General features: G+C 36.2%; 1 protein-coding gene across 7 annotated transcripts in view; it reads left to right on the forward strand.

Annotated features, from left to right (window-relative positions):
• WNK3 (WNK lysine deficient protein kinase 3) overlaps nucleotides 1–21,575 on the forward strand; it is a 169,150-nt gene that overhangs the window by 116,949 nt on the left and 30,626 nt on the right. For all 7 annotated transcript variants that reach the window (XM_023633604.2, XM_070257336.1, XM_023633601.2 and 4 more), the window contains exons 11-17: nucleotides 3,108–3,172; nucleotides 13,225–13,372; nucleotides 15,029–15,145; nucleotides 16,221–16,376; nucleotides 16,458–16,509; nucleotides 17,790–17,927; nucleotides 18,274–19,214. In XM_023633604.2, coding sequence (XP_023489372.1) covers nucleotides 3,108–3,172; nucleotides 13,225–13,372; nucleotides 15,029–15,145; nucleotides 16,221–16,376; nucleotides 16,458–16,509; nucleotides 17,790–17,927; nucleotides 18,274–19,214 — 1,617 coding nt within the window. The remainder of the gene's footprint in view (nucleotides 1–3,107; nucleotides 3,173–13,224; nucleotides 13,373–15,028; nucleotides 15,146–16,220; nucleotides 16,377–16,457; nucleotides 16,510–17,789; nucleotides 17,928–18,273; nucleotides 19,215–21,575) is intronic.

Genomic DNA, 21,575 nt, shown 5'->3' on the forward strand with positions numbered 1-21,575 from the left:
TTCTTCCAGACCATTTTATATTGTTATCATACATGTAATTTTAATGTAACCATACTGTACATACTCTTACAATCTTTTTTCACTTAAAACATCTTATATGTTTTAGCACATTTTTAAAGGGCTGCATAATATCCTTTAGTATGGATGTACCATTATTTATTGAATGGAGAAAGTAAAGGAAACAAGTGTCTATTTTTTTTTCTATTCGTAACTACATTCCATGCTGTGAGGAACATTTTTGTAGCTAAATCTTTGCATACACTCTTGTTTCCTTGTTTACAGTCCCACCAGTGGTTTATGAAAGTACATATTTTCCTATACACTTAGTATTTGCTATCCTTTGAAAATTTTGAATTATAAAATGTATGTGTTAACATTATAAAAAGTAGGAAAATGGGAAAAAATCACCTAGAATGCTATTTACGTAACATGACAGTGATTATAATATTTGTTATAGTATTCCAGGCTTTTGTCACATGCATAAATGGTTGTAATTATATTTACAGCTTTGTTTTCTGCTTTTTTCACTCATCATTAAGTAATTTTCCTTGCCTTGACTTGGCCTTCACAATTCCAGTTTTCAATGGCAACACGATAGTGCAACCACTATTCATATTTACCTAACTCTTCTCCTATTCCTGGATAACTAACTTGCTGCCAGTTTTTATTATGAATAATACCACAATAAAAACACAGAGATAGCTACCATTTATTGAACATTTACTATGAAACAGACTTTATACTGTGTACTTTTTTCTTCCTTTATATTATTTCCTTAGGATTGATGTCCAAGATTGATAATATTGGATCACGAATACATTTATGTTACAACCTTTCTTCTTACATCACCATTTTTTTCTGCCTTCAAATGTTTATTGAAAGCCTAAAATGTGCCAGGCAATGTGCTAAGGGGCATTGAGAATACAAAGATGAATCAGACAGAGTCCTTGGAGTCAGACATTAAACATATATGATAGAGGGACATAATAAAAGACATTACTGGATGATGGTCCATTGATCTATTGGTTGGTTCATCTCTCTGTCCATCCATCCGTCCATCTATCCATCATCCATCTATCCATTCATCCATGCATGATTTTCCCTCTGAAGCATGGGAGAGCTAGTTGCAGACATGATGCCCTTTTATCCCTAAATATTTCAGTATAAGAACAAGAACATTTTCTTAACCACAATCCAATGAACAAATTCAGGAAATTTAACATGAATGTAGTACTATTATTTAATCTGTTGTCCACATTAAAATTTCACCAGTTGTCCAAATAGTGTCCTTTATGGCAATTTTCTCCTCTTGTTCCAGGACCTAATTGAAGATCATACATTGCCTTGATTTGTGTTGTTTGTCTCTTTCTCCTTTAATCTAGAATGGTTCCTCAGCATTTCTTTGTCTTACATACCACTGATATTTTTGAGGAATGAAGGTCGGTTATTTTGTAGAATGTCCTTCAATTTGAGTTTGTTTGAAATTTACTCTTGTTCAGATTCAGATCATGCATTTTTTTCACTAATACCCCTAAGTGCTGATGTGTTCTTTGCACATCTTATCATATTCGGAGTCATGTGATGTCAGTTTGTCCCAGTATTAGTGAGGTTAAATTTAATTACTTGATTAAGGCAGGGCCTGCCAATTTCTTCCATTGTAAAGAGACCATTTTTTGCTTTTGTAATTGATAAGTAATCTGTGGGGAGATAATATGGAACTATGTAAATATCCTGTTCCTTATCCAACTTTCACCTACTAGTTTTATCATCCATTGATGATTTTCTAACTTCATCATTCCTGATATTTATTAGTTGGCTTTTTACTGTAAGAGCTTTCCTTTATTTATTTGTTTGTATCAGTGTGAACTCGTAGATTCTTATTGAATGGGTTATATTCTGTTCCTGTCGTTATTTATTTTGATGACCAAATTGTCCCATACTTGGGCAGTGGGAGCCCCTTCATGGTGGCCTCCATGTGCTTTTGATATGTTCCCATCACTCTTTGAGCAGTTCTTTACTTTTTGGCATAGCAAGATGATCCACGCTCATCTTCTACTTTCCTTACTGTAGTGCTGAAATCAGCCATTTCTCCAAGGAACTTTCACCTCTTTTAGTTTAGAAACCAAGATATGAGCTGAGGTATATGTTTTTTTAAAGAGTTCCCAAGGCGATTTGCTGGTCTGTCCGGAACCCACTGTAATAGGGGCTTCCTGTATATAGGAGTTCTGTCCAGATATTTGCTAAATGGATAGGACTGAGGAGGAGTTGAAATAGTCCAGGGAGATGAAGGAACATAAGTAGAATCACAGTGTATGGAAGAGCTCAACTCATTCAGACGAGCTACGGTTCATTGTGGCTTCAAGTAGAGAAGCTGCTAGAGAATGAGGCAGGGACCAGTTTATTGAGGGCTTTATTTGCCATATGAAGGAACTTAACCTTATTGAAGATAAGGAGCCATCATAAAGTGTTTAAACCAGCTAGAGAAGTGATCGATTTTGGTAGATTTGCGTTTTAAGATCACTCTGCTGTCACCAGTGGCGTTGCATAGGATGGAGTGGATAAATGTTTAAAATTATTTTCAAACAGGGTTGGCATTTGCCTTCTTAGAGGGCTTAAACTTTTCTCCTAGAAGCCAGTATTGCAGCTGATGGATACTAACTCTCAAAGGGATAGTTGGCAGTAGTTTAGGGAAAAGAGGAAGAAAGAGTGAGACCACACAATATGTTAAAGCTTGAGTCATTGGTTTATCTGCTTGTGTAATGGCAGCATCTCTTTTAGTAGTAGTTTTACAATCAGGACTGGAAGCTGAATGTCACTGTTCTCCATTGAAAAATAACACAAACAAAAGTATATAAAACAATGTTATCTTTTTTAATGAAAAATCTTAATGAATATGAGTACTGTTACATTTTATTTTTATCTTTGGTAGTAACATCAATAATAGGATTAATACAGACATTCAATAGTGTAGATGCTCTTACCTGGTTTGTGAGTTAACCAAAACAGTAAATGTTAACAATTCATGTTTTCTGAAATAATAGCAAATTGCATCTTTAACTTGAAGTTTGCTGTTATCATAGCAAGTTTTATTTCTGTACTATTTATAGCCTGTATCCCAACCAGTTGGAGCTGAACAACAAGCAACTCTTCTAAAGCCGGATTTAGTTCGAAGGTGAGTATGTTAAAATTAATATCATGAAAACAATGAAGGTATGTTGAAGTATTTGCATTCATTAGGTGCTTACTGTGTCTCAACTATAGAAGCTTCTGTGTTCTTATATTTGTGTGTATGTTCAATAAAAATAGTAGGTATTATTTTACTTTATGTTAATGAGGATCATATGGATCATGAAATTATTGGCCAAAAAATTTTCTTGTTCTCATTATTATAACATTCTGTTCTTAAGAAAAGCTTATAAGGTTTAAAAAAGGAAATAAGAAATACATAATGTAATTTACAGTAAAATTCCAGGTAATCTAAATAAATAAATTACAACCAGATATATAATTGTATTATTATTTGGTAGTTGTAAACAAGTATTTCTGTTTATGTTGTTCAGATTCTTTCCTTTGTCCTATTTATTCTGCTATTGTGCCCATTCAATGAGTTTTTATTTCTGTTATTGTACTTTTAATTCTATAATTTCCATTCTATTCTTTTTTAATATCTTCTGTTTTTTATGAGATTTTCTGTTTTTTCATTTGCTTCAAGAGTATTTGTAATTGCTCATTGAAGCATTTTGATGATGGCTGCTTTAAAATCTTTTTCACATAATTCCAATATCTGATTCATCCTGGTGTTGGCATCTGTTGATTGTCTTTTTGCATTCAAGTTGTGATTTTATTGGCTTTTGGTATGACAAGGAATTTTTGTTTGTCTCCTGAACATTTTGGATATTATGTTAGAGACTCTGGATCCTATTTAAATATTCTATTTTAGCAGGCAGTCACCCTGTTTAGGTGTATAGGCCCTGGTGTACTTTTGTGGGCTGTGGTTCTAATGACAATTTAGTTTTCAGAGTCCTTGTAGTACTATTCTGATCTGCTTGGTTCACCTGACACCGCTGGGCCCCACTACTAGGCTCCAGCACTGGGCCCCACTGCTCAACCGAGGGGTTGGAGAGCACTTCTCTAAGCATGTTGCCCCAGGCCAGCTTTCCAGGCCACATGCTACTCGTGGAGCTCCTGCCAGTGTCACCAGGAGAGGAAAAGCCCCCTTGAACCACATTCTACTCCTGACTTGGGGGTCAGGGACCACTGGGCTTGGGCTGCCTTTGCCTTTGGGCTGGGAGTTGGGAGATGCTGAACCTGGACTGCCTTCTGTCGCTGGGTGGGTAATTGGGAGGTGCCAAGCTGCTGTATTTTTCCTCAAGTCCTGGGAGTCCCTAGCCAGTCAGTGCCCTCCTGTGATTGTCTACTGTATTATTTTGAGATTTTCTAGTTGTACTGAGCAGGGAGGAAAAGGGAGAGTTGAGTTTCTGCCATCTGGTCCTAAATTCTAAACTAGTGTTTTAAGGTAACTTTACGAAGCAAATGATATAGCCCAATTGACTAGAATTATGTCTCTTTTGTTCTCTGAAGGTGTTGTTACTGCTATCTCTCTGTGTATTAAAAAAACTAACTACAGTATTAATGTATCTTCTTCCATCACTTGTATTTAAGCAAATTCTTTTTCACATGGACATAGAAAAAATTTTAGGACTATTTTGATCTCTTCTTGTATATCTTTTTTATATTTATATTTATTTATTTTATTGTAGTAACATTGGATTATAATATTATATAACTTTCAGGTGAACATCATAATATATTTCAAATTCTGTGTAGATTACATCATGTTCACTACCCAAAGACTAATTACAATCCATCACCACACACATGTAAACCTAATTACCCCATTCGCCCTCCTCCCTCCTCCCTGCCCCTCTGGTATCCACCAATCCAATCTCTATTGCTATGTGTTTGTTTGTCATTGTTTTTATCTTCTACTTATGATTGAGATCACATGGTATTTGTCTTTCTCCCTCTGACTTATTTCACTTAGCATAATACCCTCAAGGTTCATCTATGTTGTCACAAATGGCCGGACTTCATCATTTCTTATGGCTGAGTATTATTCCATTGTGTGTGTGTGTATATATATATACCATATCTTCTTTATTTGTGCCTTGATGGGCACCTAGGTTGCTTCCAAGTCTTGGCTATTGTGAATAATGCTGCAGTGAACATAGGTATGCATGTATCTTTATACCTTTGCGTTTTCAAGTTCTTTGAATAAATACCCAGCAGTGGGATGGATGGATCATATGGTAGATCTATTCTTAATTTTCTGAGGAAACTCTATACTGCTTTCCATAGTAGCTGAACCACTTTGCACTCCCACCAGCAGTGTACAAGGGTTCCCTTCTCTCCACATCCTCTCCGACACTTGTTGTTTCCTGTCTTTTTAATTATACCCATTCTAACCAGAGTGAGGTGAGGTGTCATTGTAGTTTTGATTTGCATTTCCCTTATAGTTACTGATGTTGAACATCTTTTGATGTGCATGTTGGCCATCTGTATATCTTCCTTGGAGAAATCTCTGTTCAGATCTTTTGCCCATTTTTAATTGGGTTGTTGGTATTTTTGTTGTTGAGACATATGAGTTCTTTGTATATTTTGGATATTAACCCCTTATCTGATGTATGATTTGCAAATATCTTCTCCCAATTGTTAGGTTGTCTTTTTGTTTTGTTGATGGTTTCCTTTGCTGTGCAGAAGCTTTTTAGTTTGATGTAGTCCCATTTGTTTATTTTTTATTTTGTTTCCCTTGCCCAGTCAGACATGGTACTTGAAAATATGCTCCTAAGACTGATGTCAAAGAGCGTACAGCCTATGTTTTCTTCTAGAAGTTTCATGGTTTCAGGTCTTACATTCAAGTCTTTAATCCATTTGGGGTTGATTTCTGTGCATGGTATAAGATAATGGTCTACTTTCATTCTTTTGCACGTGGCTGTCCAATTTTCCCAACACCGTTTATTGAAGAGACTTTCCTTTCTCCATCGTACATTCTTGGCTCCCTTATCAAAAATGTGTGAGTTTATTTCTGGGCTCTCGATTCTTGTCCATTCACGTGTGTGTCTGTTGTTGTCCAGTACCATGCTGTTTTGGTTACTATGGCTTTGTAGTATATTTTGAAATCAGGAAGTGTGATAATTCCAGCTTTGTTCTTTTTCCTCAAGATTCCTGTGGCTATTTGGGGTCTTTTGTTGTTCCATATAAATTTGGGGATTCTTTGTTCTATTTCTGTGAAAAATGTTGTTGGAACTTTGATAGAGATTGCATTGAATACATAGATTGCTTTAGGACGTATGGACATTTTAACTATGTTAATTCTTCCAATCCAAGAGCATGGAATATCTTTCCTTTTCTTTGTGTCTTCTTCAATTTCTTTCAACAATGTTTTATAGTTTTCAGTGTACACATCTTTCACCTCTGGTTAAGTTTATCCTAGGTATTTTATTCTTTTTGTTGCAATTGTAAATGGGATTGTATTCTTAATTTCTCTTTCTGCTACTTCATTCTTAGTGTATAGAAATGTAACTGATTTTTGTATGTTGATTTTGTATCCTGTGTCTTGACTGTATTCATTTATTATTTCTAAAAATTTTTTACTGGATTCTTTAGCTTTTCTATATATAAAATGATGATACCTGCAAAGAGTGACAGTTTCAATTCTTCTTTTCCAATGTTGGTCCCTTTTATTTCTTTTTCTTGCCTGATTGCTCTGGCTAGGACTTCCAATACTACATTAAATAAGAGTGGTGACAGTGGGCATCCTTGTCTGTTTCCTGTTCTTAGAGGGATAGCTTTCAGTTTTTCTCCATTGAGAATGATATTAGCTGTGGGTTTGTCATATATGGCCTTTATTATGTTGAGGTATTTTCCTTCTATACCCATTTTATTGAGAGTTTTTATCATAAATGGATACTGTATCTTGTGAAATGCTTTCTCTGAATCTGTTGAGATGATCATGTGATTTTTATTCTTCATTTTGTTAATGTGGTGTATCAAATGATTGATTTGAAGATTTTGAACCATCCCTGCATCCATGGAATAAAACCCATTTGATCATGATGTATGATCTTTTTAATGTATTGCTGTATTCGATTTGCTAGTATTTTTTTGAGGATTTTTGCATCAATGTTCATCAGAGATGTTGGCCTGTAATTTCTTGTTTTTTGTTGTCCTTGTCTGGTTTTTGGTATCAGGATAATGTTGGCTTCGTAGAAGGAGTTAGGAAGCCTCCTCTCCTCTCAGTTTTTTGGAAGAATTTGAGAAGGATAGATATTAAGTCTTCCTTGAATGTTTGGTGGAATTCACCAGGGAAGCCATCTGGTTCTGGGCTTTTATGTTTTGGGAGGTCTTTCATTACTGTTTTGAGCTCCTTACTGGTGATTGGCCTATTCAAATTCTCTCCTTCTTCTTGATCCTATTTTGGAAGTTTGCATGATTCTAAGCATTTATCCATTTCTTCTAGATTATCCAATTTGTTGGTATATAGCTTTTCATAGTATTCTCTTATTATCTTTTGTATTTCTGAGGTGTCCGTTGTAATTTCCTCTCTTTCGTTTTTGATTTTATTTATCTGAGCCTTCTCTCTTTTTTCTTGTTGTGTCTAGGTAAAGGTTTGTCAATTTTGTTTATCTTTTCAAAGAACCAGATCTTTGGTTCATTAATTTTTTTCCATTGTTTTTTTAGTCTCAATTTCATTTATTTCTGCTCTGAATTTTATTTTTCCCTTTCTTCTGCTGATTTGAGGCTTGTTCTTCTTTTCCAATTCCTTTAAGTGCACTGTTAGATTGTTTATTTGGGATTTTTCTTGTCTGTTAAGGTAGACCTGAATTGCTATAAAATTCCCTCTTCAAACCACTTGCTGTATCCCATAGATTCTGTCATGTCATCTTTTCATTTTCATTTGTCTACAGGTAATTTTGATTTCTGCTTTGATTTCTTCATTGATCCAATCAGTGTTCAGCAGCATTTTGTTTAATCTCTACATTTTTGTGGTTTTTCTGGTTTTCTTCCTGTAGTTGATATCTAGTTTCATAAATTTCTGGTCAGAAAACATGCTTGGTATTGTTTCAATCTTCTTAAATTTATTGAGACTTACTTTGTGGCCAAAATGTGATCAATCCTGGAGAATATTACATGTGCATTTGAAAAGAATAGTATTCTGTGGTTTTTGGATGGAATGTTCTGTATATAGCTACTAAGTCCATCTGGTCTAATGTGTCCTTTAAGGCCAGTGTTTCCTTATTGATCTTCTGTTTGGATGATCTATCCATTGGTGTAAGTCGAGTGTTAAAGTCCCCTACTATTATTGTGTTACTGTCTATTACTCCTTCTATGTCTATTAATAATTTTCTTATATATTTAGGTGCTCTTATGTTGGGTGCATAGGTATTTACAAGTGTTGTATTTTCTTGTTGGATTGTTCCCTTTATCATTATGTAGTTCCCTTCTTTGTCTCCTGTTACAGTTTTTGTTTTAAACTCTATTTTGTCTGATATAAGTATTGCTACCCCTGCTTTCTTTTCTTTGCCATTTGCATGGAATATCTTTTTCCATCCTTTCACTTTTAGTTTGTGAGTGTCTTTAGGTCTGAAGTGTGTCTCTTGTATGCAGCATATATATGGGCCTTGTTTTTTTATCCAATCAGCCACACTGTATCTTTTGATTGGATCATTTAGTCCATTGACAGTTAAAGTAGCTATTGATAAATCTGTATTTATTGCGATTTTGTTACTTTTCTTTTCTAGATGTTTTAGTAGTTCTTCTCTGTTCCTGTCGTGTTCTCTTGCTCTCTTCCATTGTGGTTTGATGCTTTCTTTAGTAATATGTTTGATTTCTTTCCTCTTACTTATTTGTTTACTTACTATAGGTTTCAGGTTTGTGCTTACCATGAGGTTCCTATATAGTATTCTACAAATATAGCAATCTATATTGAGTTGATAGTCTCTTTAGCTTGACGTCTTTTTAACAGCTCTACTCTTTTACTCCCCTCCTCCCACATTTTATGTTTTTAAAATCATGTCTAATCTCTTGTTTTGTGTGTGTCTATCCATTACCCTCTTATCATTGAAATAGCTAATTTTAGTACTTTTTTCTTTTAACCTACATATTATGTTCATAGGTGGTTGATCTGCTACCTTTACTATATTTTTGCCTTTACCAGAGATTTTATTGCCTGTTTGTTTGTTTTTTTTAAAAAATAATTTTCTTATCCCTATTTGTGGTTTTCTCTTTCCCACTTAAATAAGTCCCTTCAGCATTTCTTGTAGAATTGGTTTCTTGGTGATAAACCCCTTTAGTTTTCGCTTGTCTGGGAAGCTCTTTATCTCTCCTTGTATTCTGAATGATACCCTTGCTGGATAGAGTATTCTTGGCTGTAGGTTTTTTTCTTTCAGCACTTTAAATATATCATGCCACTCTCTTTTAGCCTGTCTGGTTTCAGCTGAGAAGTCTGCCGATAGCCTTGTGGACTTTCCTTTCTGTGTCACTTGTTGCCTTTCTCTTGCTGCTCTTTGGATTCTCTCTTTATCTTTAATTTGGACATTTTAATTATAATGTGTCTTGGTGTGGGCCTCTTGGTGTTCATCTTGTTTGGTGCTCTCTGTGATTCCTGTACTTGGATGTCTGTTTCCTTCCTTAGGTTAGGAAAGTTTTCAGCTATTATTTCTTCAAATAGAGTCTCTGCTCCTTTGTCTCTCTCTTCTCCTTGTGGCACACCTATAATATGAATGTTAGTGTGCTTGATATTGTCCCTGACTTCTCTTAGACTTTTCTCATTCTGTGTAATTCTTTTTTCTTTTATCTGTTCAGCTTGGGTGATTTCCTCTAGTCTTTCTTATAGCTCGCTAATCTGTTCTTCTGTATCATGTACTCTGCTATTGAGTCCCTCTCGTGAATTTTTCATTTCCATCATTGTATTCTTCATTTCTGATTTTTTTTATTTCTAATCCTCAGTTGACATCCTCATTGTGTTCATGCAGTCTTCTCCCAATATCAGTGAGCATCTTTATGAGTTTCTGTTTGAACTCTTTGTCAGGTAGATTGCTTTTTTCTCTTTCATTTAGTGTTTTTCCTGGTGTTTTGTCTTGTTCCCTCGCTGGGAATGTATTCCTTTGCCTCCTCATTATACCTCTTTCTCTGTGCTTATATCTATGTATTAGGTGAGTCGGCTATGTCTCATGATCTTGAAGAAGTGGCCTTATGTAGGAGATACCTTTTGTGGCTCAGCAGTGTGCTTCCCTCTTGTCACCAGTCCAAATGATCCAGCGTGACCCTTGTGTGGGCTACTTGTGTCCTTCTGCTGTGGCAGGGTTGCTCTTATTGCAGGTACCCAGGGAGTCTAGTCTTTCCCTCCCTGGCCAGCTGTTTGTAAATCCGGTTTGGGGAGCCTCAGCACTGTTGGCTACAAAGTCTATCAGCACACTCCTATTGCAGTTTTCCTCTTAATTGGGTTGGTACCCAGTGTAGCTGATTCCTAGGCTCAGGGCTTAGAGTTGCTGTAGGCCTCAGGCCTGCAAGGCTGTTGTCAGCTCTCTTAGGATTGCAGCTGAGTGGACCTGGCTCCACGCACTGGAGCACCTAGTTGTTTCAGGCTTTGCAAGGTGGGGCCAATCCTGTGTGTGGCTGTTTGTGAAGCACAGGTCTTCTGCTACTGATAAGTCTGACCCCCTACAGGTCCACACACACTGTCAACACAGTCCTGGTACATGTGCACTCTTTGACCCCTGGAATGTACTCAGTTGCCCCACTGCAGAAGCCCCCACCTCTCCACCAACGCCCCCCACAGGTTACCTGGGCCTTACACATGCCCTGCTCCACAGAGCTGGACACACTTGCCTCCCTGTAGAGGATCAAGGCACCCGGTGTATGCAGGCCAACAAGTAGCCTGAGGGCTTATTGTTGGGTAGGGCTGTTCCCTAAGGCAGGCTGCCTACCCTGCCTGAACTGGATTAAATCTGTGTGCTAGTGGGTGTGGCAGACCCCTGGGCTAACCATCCTGGGGGGTGGAACTTCAATGGCATCTGCTAGGGTGTGTGTCAGCACGCCTGTACTAGGTCACAACAATGTCTGCTACTGATGTCTCAGTCTCTGGAGAGGTCTCACCTCTCACTGAGATGCACCCAGAGGTGCCTACCTGGTGAGTCTTTTTTCACCAAAACATTGTGTATCTTTCTTTTTGGTGATTTTAGGTTGCTTTCTCAAGACAGGTGAATTTGTGTGTTGGCCCTTTAAAGAGCCGGGTTTTTTCGACTTTCATCTGATAGGCTTTCTGAGGGTATTCCTCCATTGCAGTTAATAGCCAGTGAAGCCAGATGGTAGGACACTCATCTCAGTTGTGCTAAGTCTGAAGGATGTGCCCCTGCTAAGGTCCCCACCTCTCCAGGGAAGTCTTTGTACCTTATGGTTGCTCCCACCCAGCTGGCAATGAAGCTCCGCAGCTGGTGAAGGTTGCTTTTTTCCTCTTCTAAAGGAATTTCTGCCTCTTCTGCCTCAGTCAGGCCTCTCCCTTGTTGCGGGGGTTCTTTTTATCCAGTTTTCAGTTTTCTCTCCAGGGTAATTTTTCCAGGAATAGTTTTAACCTGGTTGTATTTGTAGGAAGAGATGAGTTCAGAGTCTGCCTATGCTGCCATCTTGACCTGGTATCCTCTTCTTGTATATCTTTATACAAATAGTTCAAGGGTAGCTTTTAGTAGAAAGTAGTTTACTTAAAAATTAATTTAAAAGATATCTGTTTTGTGCCTACAGATCTTCACATTTAAGTTTCAAATGTATTTATTGCAATTTTTCTATGTATTGAAATATCTTTAAATTTATTTTTAAAAAGCTGAAAAATGCCTTTGACACAGATAAACTGAAATCTTCCCTTTCATAATCATATTGATTTGAACTTGCAAAATATATCTAATCAGAATTAATCATGTTGAGCCATTTTCACATACAACCTTATATTCATTTCAGGTGTACAACATAATGATTTGCTATTTTTATATATTGCAGAATGCTTACCACAATAAGCCTAGTTAACATCCATCATCACATATCGTTAGAAAATTTGTGTTTGTGTGTGATGAGGACTTTTAAGATCTACTCTCGTAGCAACTTTGAAATATGCAATACAGTATTTTTAACTATAGTCACCATGCTGCACATTACATCCCCATGACTTATTTATATTTTAACTAAAAGCTTGTACCTTTTGAGTCCCTTCATCCATTTCAGCCACCCTCTACCCAACTGCCCACCCCTACCTCTGGCAACTACCAGTCTGTTCTTTGTATCTATGAGCTTGGGTTTTGTTTTGTTTTTTTTTAAGATTCCTCATATAAGTGAGATCATCTGATATTTGCCTTTCTCTTTCTGACTTATTTTACTTACCATAATGCTCTCAAGGTCCATCCATGTTTTCACAAATGGCAAGCTTCCATTCTTTTTTATGGCTGAATAATATTCCATTGTGTGTGTATGTATGTATGTGTGTGTGTGTGTGTATATATATATATATATATATATACACACACATACATACACACACCACATTTTCTTTATCTCATTTTCATTTCTTCTTCTGCCTCCTGCATTATTCCTGTCTCTCATAGCTGGTCTTTCTACTTCTGTTGAGTTCATTACATAAACAGGTATATTTTGAGTGAAAATTGGTTTTTATTTGAACACATTAATTAGAAGCCCCAAAACAAAGATGATAAAATTGCTCAAGAGCATCATCTCTTAAAAGGTATCAGAGGTCTGTCACTGGCAGTGTTTTTCTTTCACTCCCACTACTATGAGAAGATGTTTGCCAAATAAATACAATATGACCTCAGTTTTTATAACTTTTAAAAAACAGCTTTATTGAGATCTAATTTACATACCATTAAATTCTCCCATTGAAAGTGTACAGTTTAATGGCTTTTAGTATATTTGCAGAGTTGTGCAGTCATAACTTTTTAAAAGATATTGTAGTACTTATTCATTTTCCTTACACTCATTATTTATGATTCTGTAATTGGGAGTTTTTCTTAGACTTTTACCATCAAGATGGAATGATTCTAGCCATGAAGGAACTTCAGATGTTAACCCTGATTTGGATTAAATATTGGGCTTTGAGAATCACAGAATAATGTCTGCTCTGAGAAATTGATCAGGAGTTGCTTTTGTTTTCTCAATTACTAGTTTGAATCATGATGTGGCAGCTGTGAAGGAAAACACCAATACCCCTGATAACCCAAGTGGAAATGGCAAACAAGATCGGATCAAACAGAGAAGAGCTTCCTGTCCTCGACCAGAGAAAGGGACTAAATTCCAGCTCACTGTCCTTCAGGTCAGTGTGTAAATATGGTTTGGTTAAGAGTGTGTGTAGATGTCTTGGGGGGGGGGGTTAGGGAGAGGCAATGTTGCTGCGGACATGAATACAGAGTATTGTGAAACTCTAAATTAACTTTTACTCTGTTAAATATTTTTCTGACAAGTATTATGTATTAATTGTTAATCTTAGGAAATATAGGTGAAATATAAGGAAGAAAATAACAATCACTTGTAACGACCTCTCAGAAATGCTTCTTATTAATGTTTCAGTTTGTTTTCATCTCTTTTTTCTGTATGTATGAGTAGTATTTTGCATTATTAAAGTTGTAATAGTAGCGAAAATTTATTGAATTCTTATGTGGAAGACACCTGGACTGTTATGCATTCATTTTATCATTTAATCCTTCAATAACCCTGTATGATTAGGTGGTAGTATACTTGTCTTTACAAACAAGGATACTGAAGATAGAGAGCTAAAGTAACTTGCCTAAGGTCATTGAACTAGCAAGTAATAGTCAGATCTGAACCCAGATCAGACTTTAAAGCCCATATCTCTTGCCAATATGGTATACATTTTGGATGGGTGTTTAGACCTACCTAGATATAATTTTATTATCCTGCCTTTTTTTTTTTTGGTGAGGAAGATTTGCCACAAACTCTTATCTGTTGCCAATCTTCCTCTTTTTGCTTAAGAAAGATTGTCAGTGAGCTAACATCTGTGCCAATCTTCCTCTATTTTGTATGTGGGATGCCACCATAGCATGGCTTGATGAGCAGTGTGTAGGTCCATGCCTGGGATCCAAACCACGAATCCTGGGCCACCGAAGTGCAGTGCCTGAACTTAACCATTCTGCCACTGGGCTGGCCCCTATTCTGCCTTTTTAAAAATTTAATATATATCATGTGTATTTTCCTTTGTCATTAAGTCATTTTTCAATAATATGATATTTTAAGTGGCTGCCTTAGATAGTCCCTTGCATAGAGATATAATAATTTAATCATTCTTTCTATTGGTCTTCATTTAGGTTGTATCTTTCTGTCTGTCTGTGTGTCTCTTTCTGCCAGTCTGTCTTTTTTTCTAACTTTCTGTCTTTCTCTGTGAGTCTGTGTGTCTGTCTCTCTCACTCCAGCAAACACCCTTGAACACAAATCATTGTATATATCCCTGATCATTTCCTTATGCTAGATTCCTAGAAGTAGAAATAGTGGGTCAAAGAGTATGATGATTTTTAAAGTTTCTAAATACATGTTGCTAGATCACTGTCCAGAAAGGTTGGACCAGTTTACATTTCCATTAGCAGTGCATTTTCTTTTGCTTAAAGAGTCTGTGGGATTAAGAGAATTTTGGAAGTGAATCACTGAACTTAGATCTTTGCATTGCAGACAGCTATAGTGACTATTTTTTGCCTTTTTATAAAAGTTGTGTTCCCTTTTGTTTCCCACAAGATCACATTTCTAACTTATTTTTTACTGAGTAATTTGAACCTTAGATTTGTCATAGAATGGCTGTTTGGACAGTATTTCATCACAGGTAAAACAGAATCTTTTTAGATTCTCAGCATTTTAAACCGTTTTTCCCGTATATTGTATGTGAGTTCATCAACATGTTCCTTGTACCATTTGCAAAGAAGGCAATGACTGATTCTTAAACCAGTGAAATGTTTGTGCCCAGGTGTCAACCTCTGGAGATAACATGGTAGAGTGTCAACTGGAGACACACAATAATAAGATGGTCACCTTCAAGTTTGATGTTGATGGTGATGCTCCAGAGGATATTGCAGACTATATGGTAAGTACAATAAAACCAAGTTATTTTCCTTTCAGCATTCTCTGTCTCTTTTTCCCCTCCTACTCTCCCCCCATTTATTCAGAGCCATCTTCTTTTAGGGTGCTGTTAGTTTTTAAAATTTGTACAGAGCTAAATTGATTATGATCAAGAGTAAGTCACTGTACTTCCTCTGGTTTCAGTATATTTATCTGCAAAATATTAGGGGGTTTAATTAAGAGATGATCTAAGTCAGTGGTTCTTGTCCCTGGCTGCATGTTAAAATCACCTGTGGAACCTTTTAAAAAAACTTCCATTGCCTGGGTCCGTAATTAAATGAGAATCTTTGGACGTGAGGTATAAGCATGAATGGTTTGTCAAGTTCCCCAGGTAATTCTAATATGTTAGCTAATGATATAACATCTTACATATGGTTGTTCAAGTAATGTTCATCATTTCATTTAGTTTTCATACTTTCTTTGAATTGTTAGGCTTACGTTAGTATTTTTCCCCTCTTTGTGAGGGATGGGTTAGGGTGTCAGGGAAAGTATATGCTTTTGTTTCTGCCAGTTTTATTTGCATGTGCATTCCTGGCCAAGTAGAAGTAAACGTTTTACAAGTTAATAATTTTGTCAGTTGTGCCTCATTTGGCAGCATTTTCTGAACTGTCTCTGGGCCATTTTTTATCATCTTTTAGAGATGTTTCATTTTGTGATTTTTGATTTAAAAGCTTTGGGGTTTGAACATCCTAGTTTTAAACATAGACATTGCCTCAGTTATGTTCTTCAAATGACATTCACTTTATAGAATGCCAGATATTTTCTTAAATGCTGGCTTCTTCTCTGGTAGGTAGTGCCAATCTGACAAACGTCAGTGGTCTCAATATAGAAAGAATGATAAAAAAAAAAAATAGGAAGAATAATTTAATATATTATGTGGCATTTTATTACTGGTCTTTGTTAATTCTGTCGTGACATTTAGATCTAAATACTTAATTTTAATTTATTTTTCTTTAGAGTAGTCACCATTGATACAATTTTATAATTTTGAAGAAACTAAATTCATTCTTGTGAATAGACTTACTTTTACTTTTGGATAGGTCGAAGATAACTTTGTGCTGGAAAGTGAGAAAGAAAAATTTGTAGAAGAATTGAGAGCTATTGTAGGTCAAGCCCAGGAGATCCTTCATGTCCACTCTGCTGCAGAAAGAGCCATTGGAGTTGACTCTGTTACCGTGGAACCCAACAGTAGCCAAGTAAGAGCAGTTGTGTAGTACATAGGTCTTTTCGGATATGGATCAGGAACTTCTTTATTTATCTATTCATTTTTAATTCAGACAGGATCATCTGAACAAGTACAGATAAATTCTGCACCCACCCACACCAGCAGTAAGTATATTTAATAAAATTTACCATTTGGCTTTTGAAGCAAGACATTTGGAAACTTTTAATTTACACATCTTCATTGGGAAGGATGTTAGCCAATAAAGGAATTTGATAAATTGTTAATGTAGGGTTTTCCATACTTTGGGAGGACTTTGTAGCCCAGAAGTAAGAAGTAAAAGAAAAAGTAAAAACATTCTCCAAGTTTCCTCCAAGTGTTGGTTCTTTATCTGATTTATTATTTCTGAGTCGTCACATGGTATGTTACCAGAAAAGCAGTCACAGTACTGATGACGTTTAACAGCTTTACTGTTTGAACTTAACTGGTAAGTTTTTTTCCCTCTGATATCAGATGGACAGAAACTTTAACTAAAATCATTATGTTCTAAGTTTGCCTCATGTTTTAATAGTCATTCATATCTTGCTTTCATTCTACTAGCGATATGCTTCTGTCTGCTCTGATCACTGATAAGTTTTTGTAAATCAGATACCAGATAAACTTCCAGATAAAAATGGGGTCTTCTATTTTCTTTTCTGATGACTTTATCTCTCCATTCTTCTCAGCTCTGGTCATGGGTATATTTAGAGTATCTGGGAGGGGGAGAAGAGCCATAGGCAAATGAGGACCTCGGAAGGAATTATAACAACATGAAGAAGCAACAGGTGGTGTGGGAGTCATGGAACCAGATACCACTTACCCTGAAATTTAGTTTGTGTTCGGATGCCAGGGTCCTCCTCTGTCTTCTTTTTCTCATTATCAAGAGTCTGAGCAGATTTCTGACTAAGTAGGGTAAAGTTTAAGAGAGAACTACTTATTTGAATAACTTTACAAAGGAGGAGTAAAGCTTTAGGGGCTTATTTAACTTTATTTTTTAAGTTGTCATACAGTAAAATTGAACTTTTTTTCCTTTGGTGTATAGTTCTGTAAATTTTAATACTCATATAGATTTATGTAAATACGACCATATCATGATACAGAACAGATGTAGGTTTTAATGGAAAAAGTGTTTTCCATTTTTTCCCAAAAAGTACCCTGCTTCTAATTGTTACTGATACAATGTTTGTTTCAGTAGAATCTAAAATCCTTCTCTAAAGGTATCTTGTGCTTAGTTCTTTAGAGTATTGGTCAGGATTGGGAGGTCTGGTCTTATAAATTACACAAGTCCTAGTGCTGTTAGAAATGGAGATACAAGACAAATTGGTGTTTTAACCTGGTTTCCTTAGTCAATAAGGTAAATATATTGACAATTTCTTAGCATATTAATTTTTACTAATTCTTTCTACAGATGAATCTGCTCCTCAGTCATCCCCAGTTGGTCGGTGGCGATTCTGTATCAATCAAACGATAAGAAACCGTGAGGCTCAGTCTCCTCCTTCTTTTCAGCCGTCCATGTCTGCAGTTCCTGGACTACAGCCACATTTTAGTAAGCATTCATTGTCTGCCACCTTTATCCAGATTTGGAGGATGGGGATGCAAGTATATAGACCATATTTTTAACTTATTTTCATGGCTATTCTATGCTTTTGAGAATTTTCATAAGCATTTGTGAAGATGTTAATATTAGGGTATAACTTAAGCCATTTTTTACTTAACATTTATTTTTTTAAAAGGTTTTTTCCCCTGACAGATTGAATTCTGTGTATTTTGAATCTTATTTATGAGTACTTTCATACAGGTTCTCGTTTGCCCCTTATTCCTCCTGTCCCTTTTGAGTTTGGGTACTAGTCCATGCTTTGTACATGCTTAGCCATTCTTTGTTATTGTTCCAGGTCCAAGAAACACCAGTAATAAGGAAATATCACAGGACACACTGCTCACTCTAGAAAATAATCCATGCCAGCGTGTACTTTTCACCTCCAAATCAGAACACAAGGATGTAGTTGATGGTAAGATTTCTGAATATGCCAGTGTGGAAACTAAGCAGCCAGCTATATTTTATCAAGTGGAAGATGACAGGCAGATAATGGCACCAGTTGCTACTAGTTCCAGTTATACTGCTACTTCAGTTCATGCAGTCCCAGTTGAATGTGAGGGACTCACCAACCAAGCAAGCATGTTCCTACCTGTGTATCCATGTCACCAAGCTGCCAATCAGGCTGATGTACTTATGGCCCATCCTGGTGAGTCAACTCAGATTGCTGGTAACTCTCTTACAACTCCGGCATGTATGTCTGATCAAAAGCCTCAATCCTTAGTGCAGCAGCCGACTATGGATACAGAGTTTATTTCCCAAGAAGGAGAAACCACAGTGAACACTGAAGCAAGTTCTTCTAAGATGGTCATTCCCACTCAGACTCCCAGCCTTGAACCGACTACCCTTCTACCCACTACTGTCCTGGAATCAGATGGGGAAAGACCTCCAAAAATGGAGTTTGCAGACAACCGAATTAAAACTCTGGATGAAAAATTAAGAAACTTGCTCTATCAGGAGCATAGTATATCTAGCATCTATCCTGAGAGTCAGAAGGATACTCAAAGCATAGACTCTCCATTTTCTTCCTCTGCTGAAGATACACTCTCATGTCCAGTGCCAGAAGTCGTAGCCATCAGTCACTGTGGAATTCAAGATAGTCCTGCACAGTCCCCTAATTTTCAGCAGACAGGCTCTAAGATTCTGTCCAATGTGGCTGCAAGTCAGCCTACTAACATATCAGTGTTCAAAAGGGACCTGAATGTGATAACTTCTGTACCCAGCGAATTATGTTTACATGTAAGTATCATTCTTTCTAACCAATACCTTATTGTTATGCTTTTAAAGAAATGCCTTTTTTTCCCTAAAGTTCTGTCCTTTGAAATGCAATTGTCTATGTCACAAGATTCTGAAGTCACAGGTATTTAAGAAGGCCTTGACTTGGGCTGCAGGTGCCCAGAACTACTCAATAGACACAGCAGAACTGTCTTTGGTAAGAGAACCCTCTGGTGAATTAGCTGGGAACTTGCGAGCAATGTCTATTTTTGTATTAACGACAGAACAGGACTGATTTATAGATTGTTTTAGTCGGTAGGAAGAACTTAGTTTTAGATTTCCACTTAAAAATGCCTGGTATCAGTTTCCTTTATAAAAAAATTTGTGGTTTTAATTTAATCTTGTTTTTGTGGGTATTAATTTATTTGCAATATTTTTGAAAAAGGAAAGTAAAGGGGCTGGCCCCACAGCATAGTGGTTAAGTTCAGCATGCTCTGCTTTGGTGGCCCAGGTTCACGGGTTCAGATCCTGGGCACAGACCTACACCACTAGTCAGCCATGCTGTGGCAGCAACACACATATAGAGTGGAGGAAGATTGGCACAGTTGTTAGCTCAGGGCTAATCTTCCTCAGGAAAAAAAAAAAGTAAAATTATCCATAGTCTCATGACTTGTTTTTAAATTAAGTCATGTAGGAATTTAATTTCTCTTTTCTATCACTTCAAATCACACAAGTAACCACTATCTGGTGCTTATCCACTATTTGGTACTTATTTATTTTTCTTGACTTAAGCTTACACAGATCTATTTACAACTTATACTTTTTATTCACAAAAATAGGATTGTGCTATTTATACATATTGTTTCGCAAGTTGATTTTTTATATCATATCATAGACATCTTTCTGAATCTTTAGCACTGTATCTCCTTATTATTATTATTATATAACTAGTATATGTGTGTATGTAAAGTAAAATCCACCTCAGTTCCAAACCTATAGACATACCTGTTAATAAATCTTTCCAGACATGGTTCTAATTAACATACAAATATTTATATAGAAATACTTCTTTGGGGCTGGCCCCGTGGCCGAGTGGTTAAGTTCGCGCGCTCCGCTGCAGGCGGCCCAGTGTTTCTTCAGTTCGAATCCTGGGCACGGACATGGCACTGCTCATCAAACCACACTGAGGCGGCATCCCACATGCCACAACTAGAAGGACCCACAACTAAGAATATACAACTATGTACCGGGGGGCTTTGGGGAGAAAAAGGAAAAAATAAAATCTTTAAAAAAAAAAAGAAATACTTCTTTATATGTACTATATATTTATAATGACATAGATACATATTATACATTTATGTACATATACTTCTTCTATATATACATGTGCTGTTATGCATTTATTTTCCATCTATCCATGTCACTACACATAGTTCCACCTCACTTAACTTTTTTAAACAATGGTATAACATTCCATCGAATAGATACAATTTAATCATTTATTTTTTGTAAACTAGTAATTTTAAATTATGCAATTAATGCATAAACATGAAAGCAATTCAGAAGGATAGAAAATTAAAAGTAATTGTTGTGTTAACACCCTCCCACACCCCATCCCACTCCCCAAACACTGTTAAGTTCCTGGTTTTAATTCTTGTGGTCATTGCTATAAATAACTTGTAAATAATATACTTATCTATTTTTTGACTTAGTAATTTAAAAAAAATTTAATTGTTTATATATTTTTTATTGAGGTAACATTGGTTTATAACATTATATAAATTTCAGGTGTACATCATTGTATTTCTACTTCTGTATAGACTACATTGTGTTCACCACCAAAAGTCTAGTTTCCATCTGTCATCATCGATGATTTAATTATTATAGACAATACCTATTGACTCATTGCTGTGAAGGGTGAGGAAATTATTATATTTTCCATTTCCTCCACTTTTCTTCCCTGTACACCTCCCAGTTTTTATTACTTAAATTACTTTTTAACATTGGCAGAGTTTATAACATCTGTATTTAGTTGCACATGGTTTGTAGGTTGATTTGAAGAATTGAAATCAATAAATAGCATTTATGTTATGATTATATGTTATTCGATGATCATGTAATGTGACTAGAACCATTAAAAAATGAAATGTAGTTCCCGTCATTTAAACTTTGTTGCTCAAAGTAGACTCTTCCAAGTGTCACAGTCAAATGGATTCTTTTGTTTGTTTCAAGTGTTCATTGCTATAGCTGGGTCAAACTTATCTGCCACTGTTTCTGGTGTCCTAGAATTCCTTCCCCTCACCCCAAAATGCTTCTATGAGTAATATTTTTATTTATTTTTATTTTTATTTTTTTGAGGAAGATTAGCCCTGAGCTAACATCTGC

Source organism: Equus caballus, chromosome X (genome assembly GCF_041296265.1).
Source record: "Equus caballus isolate H_3958 breed thoroughbred chromosome X, TB-T2T, whole genome shotgun sequence".
Taxonomy (NCBI): Eukaryota; Metazoa; Chordata; class Mammalia; order Perissodactyla; family Equidae; genus Equus; species Equus caballus.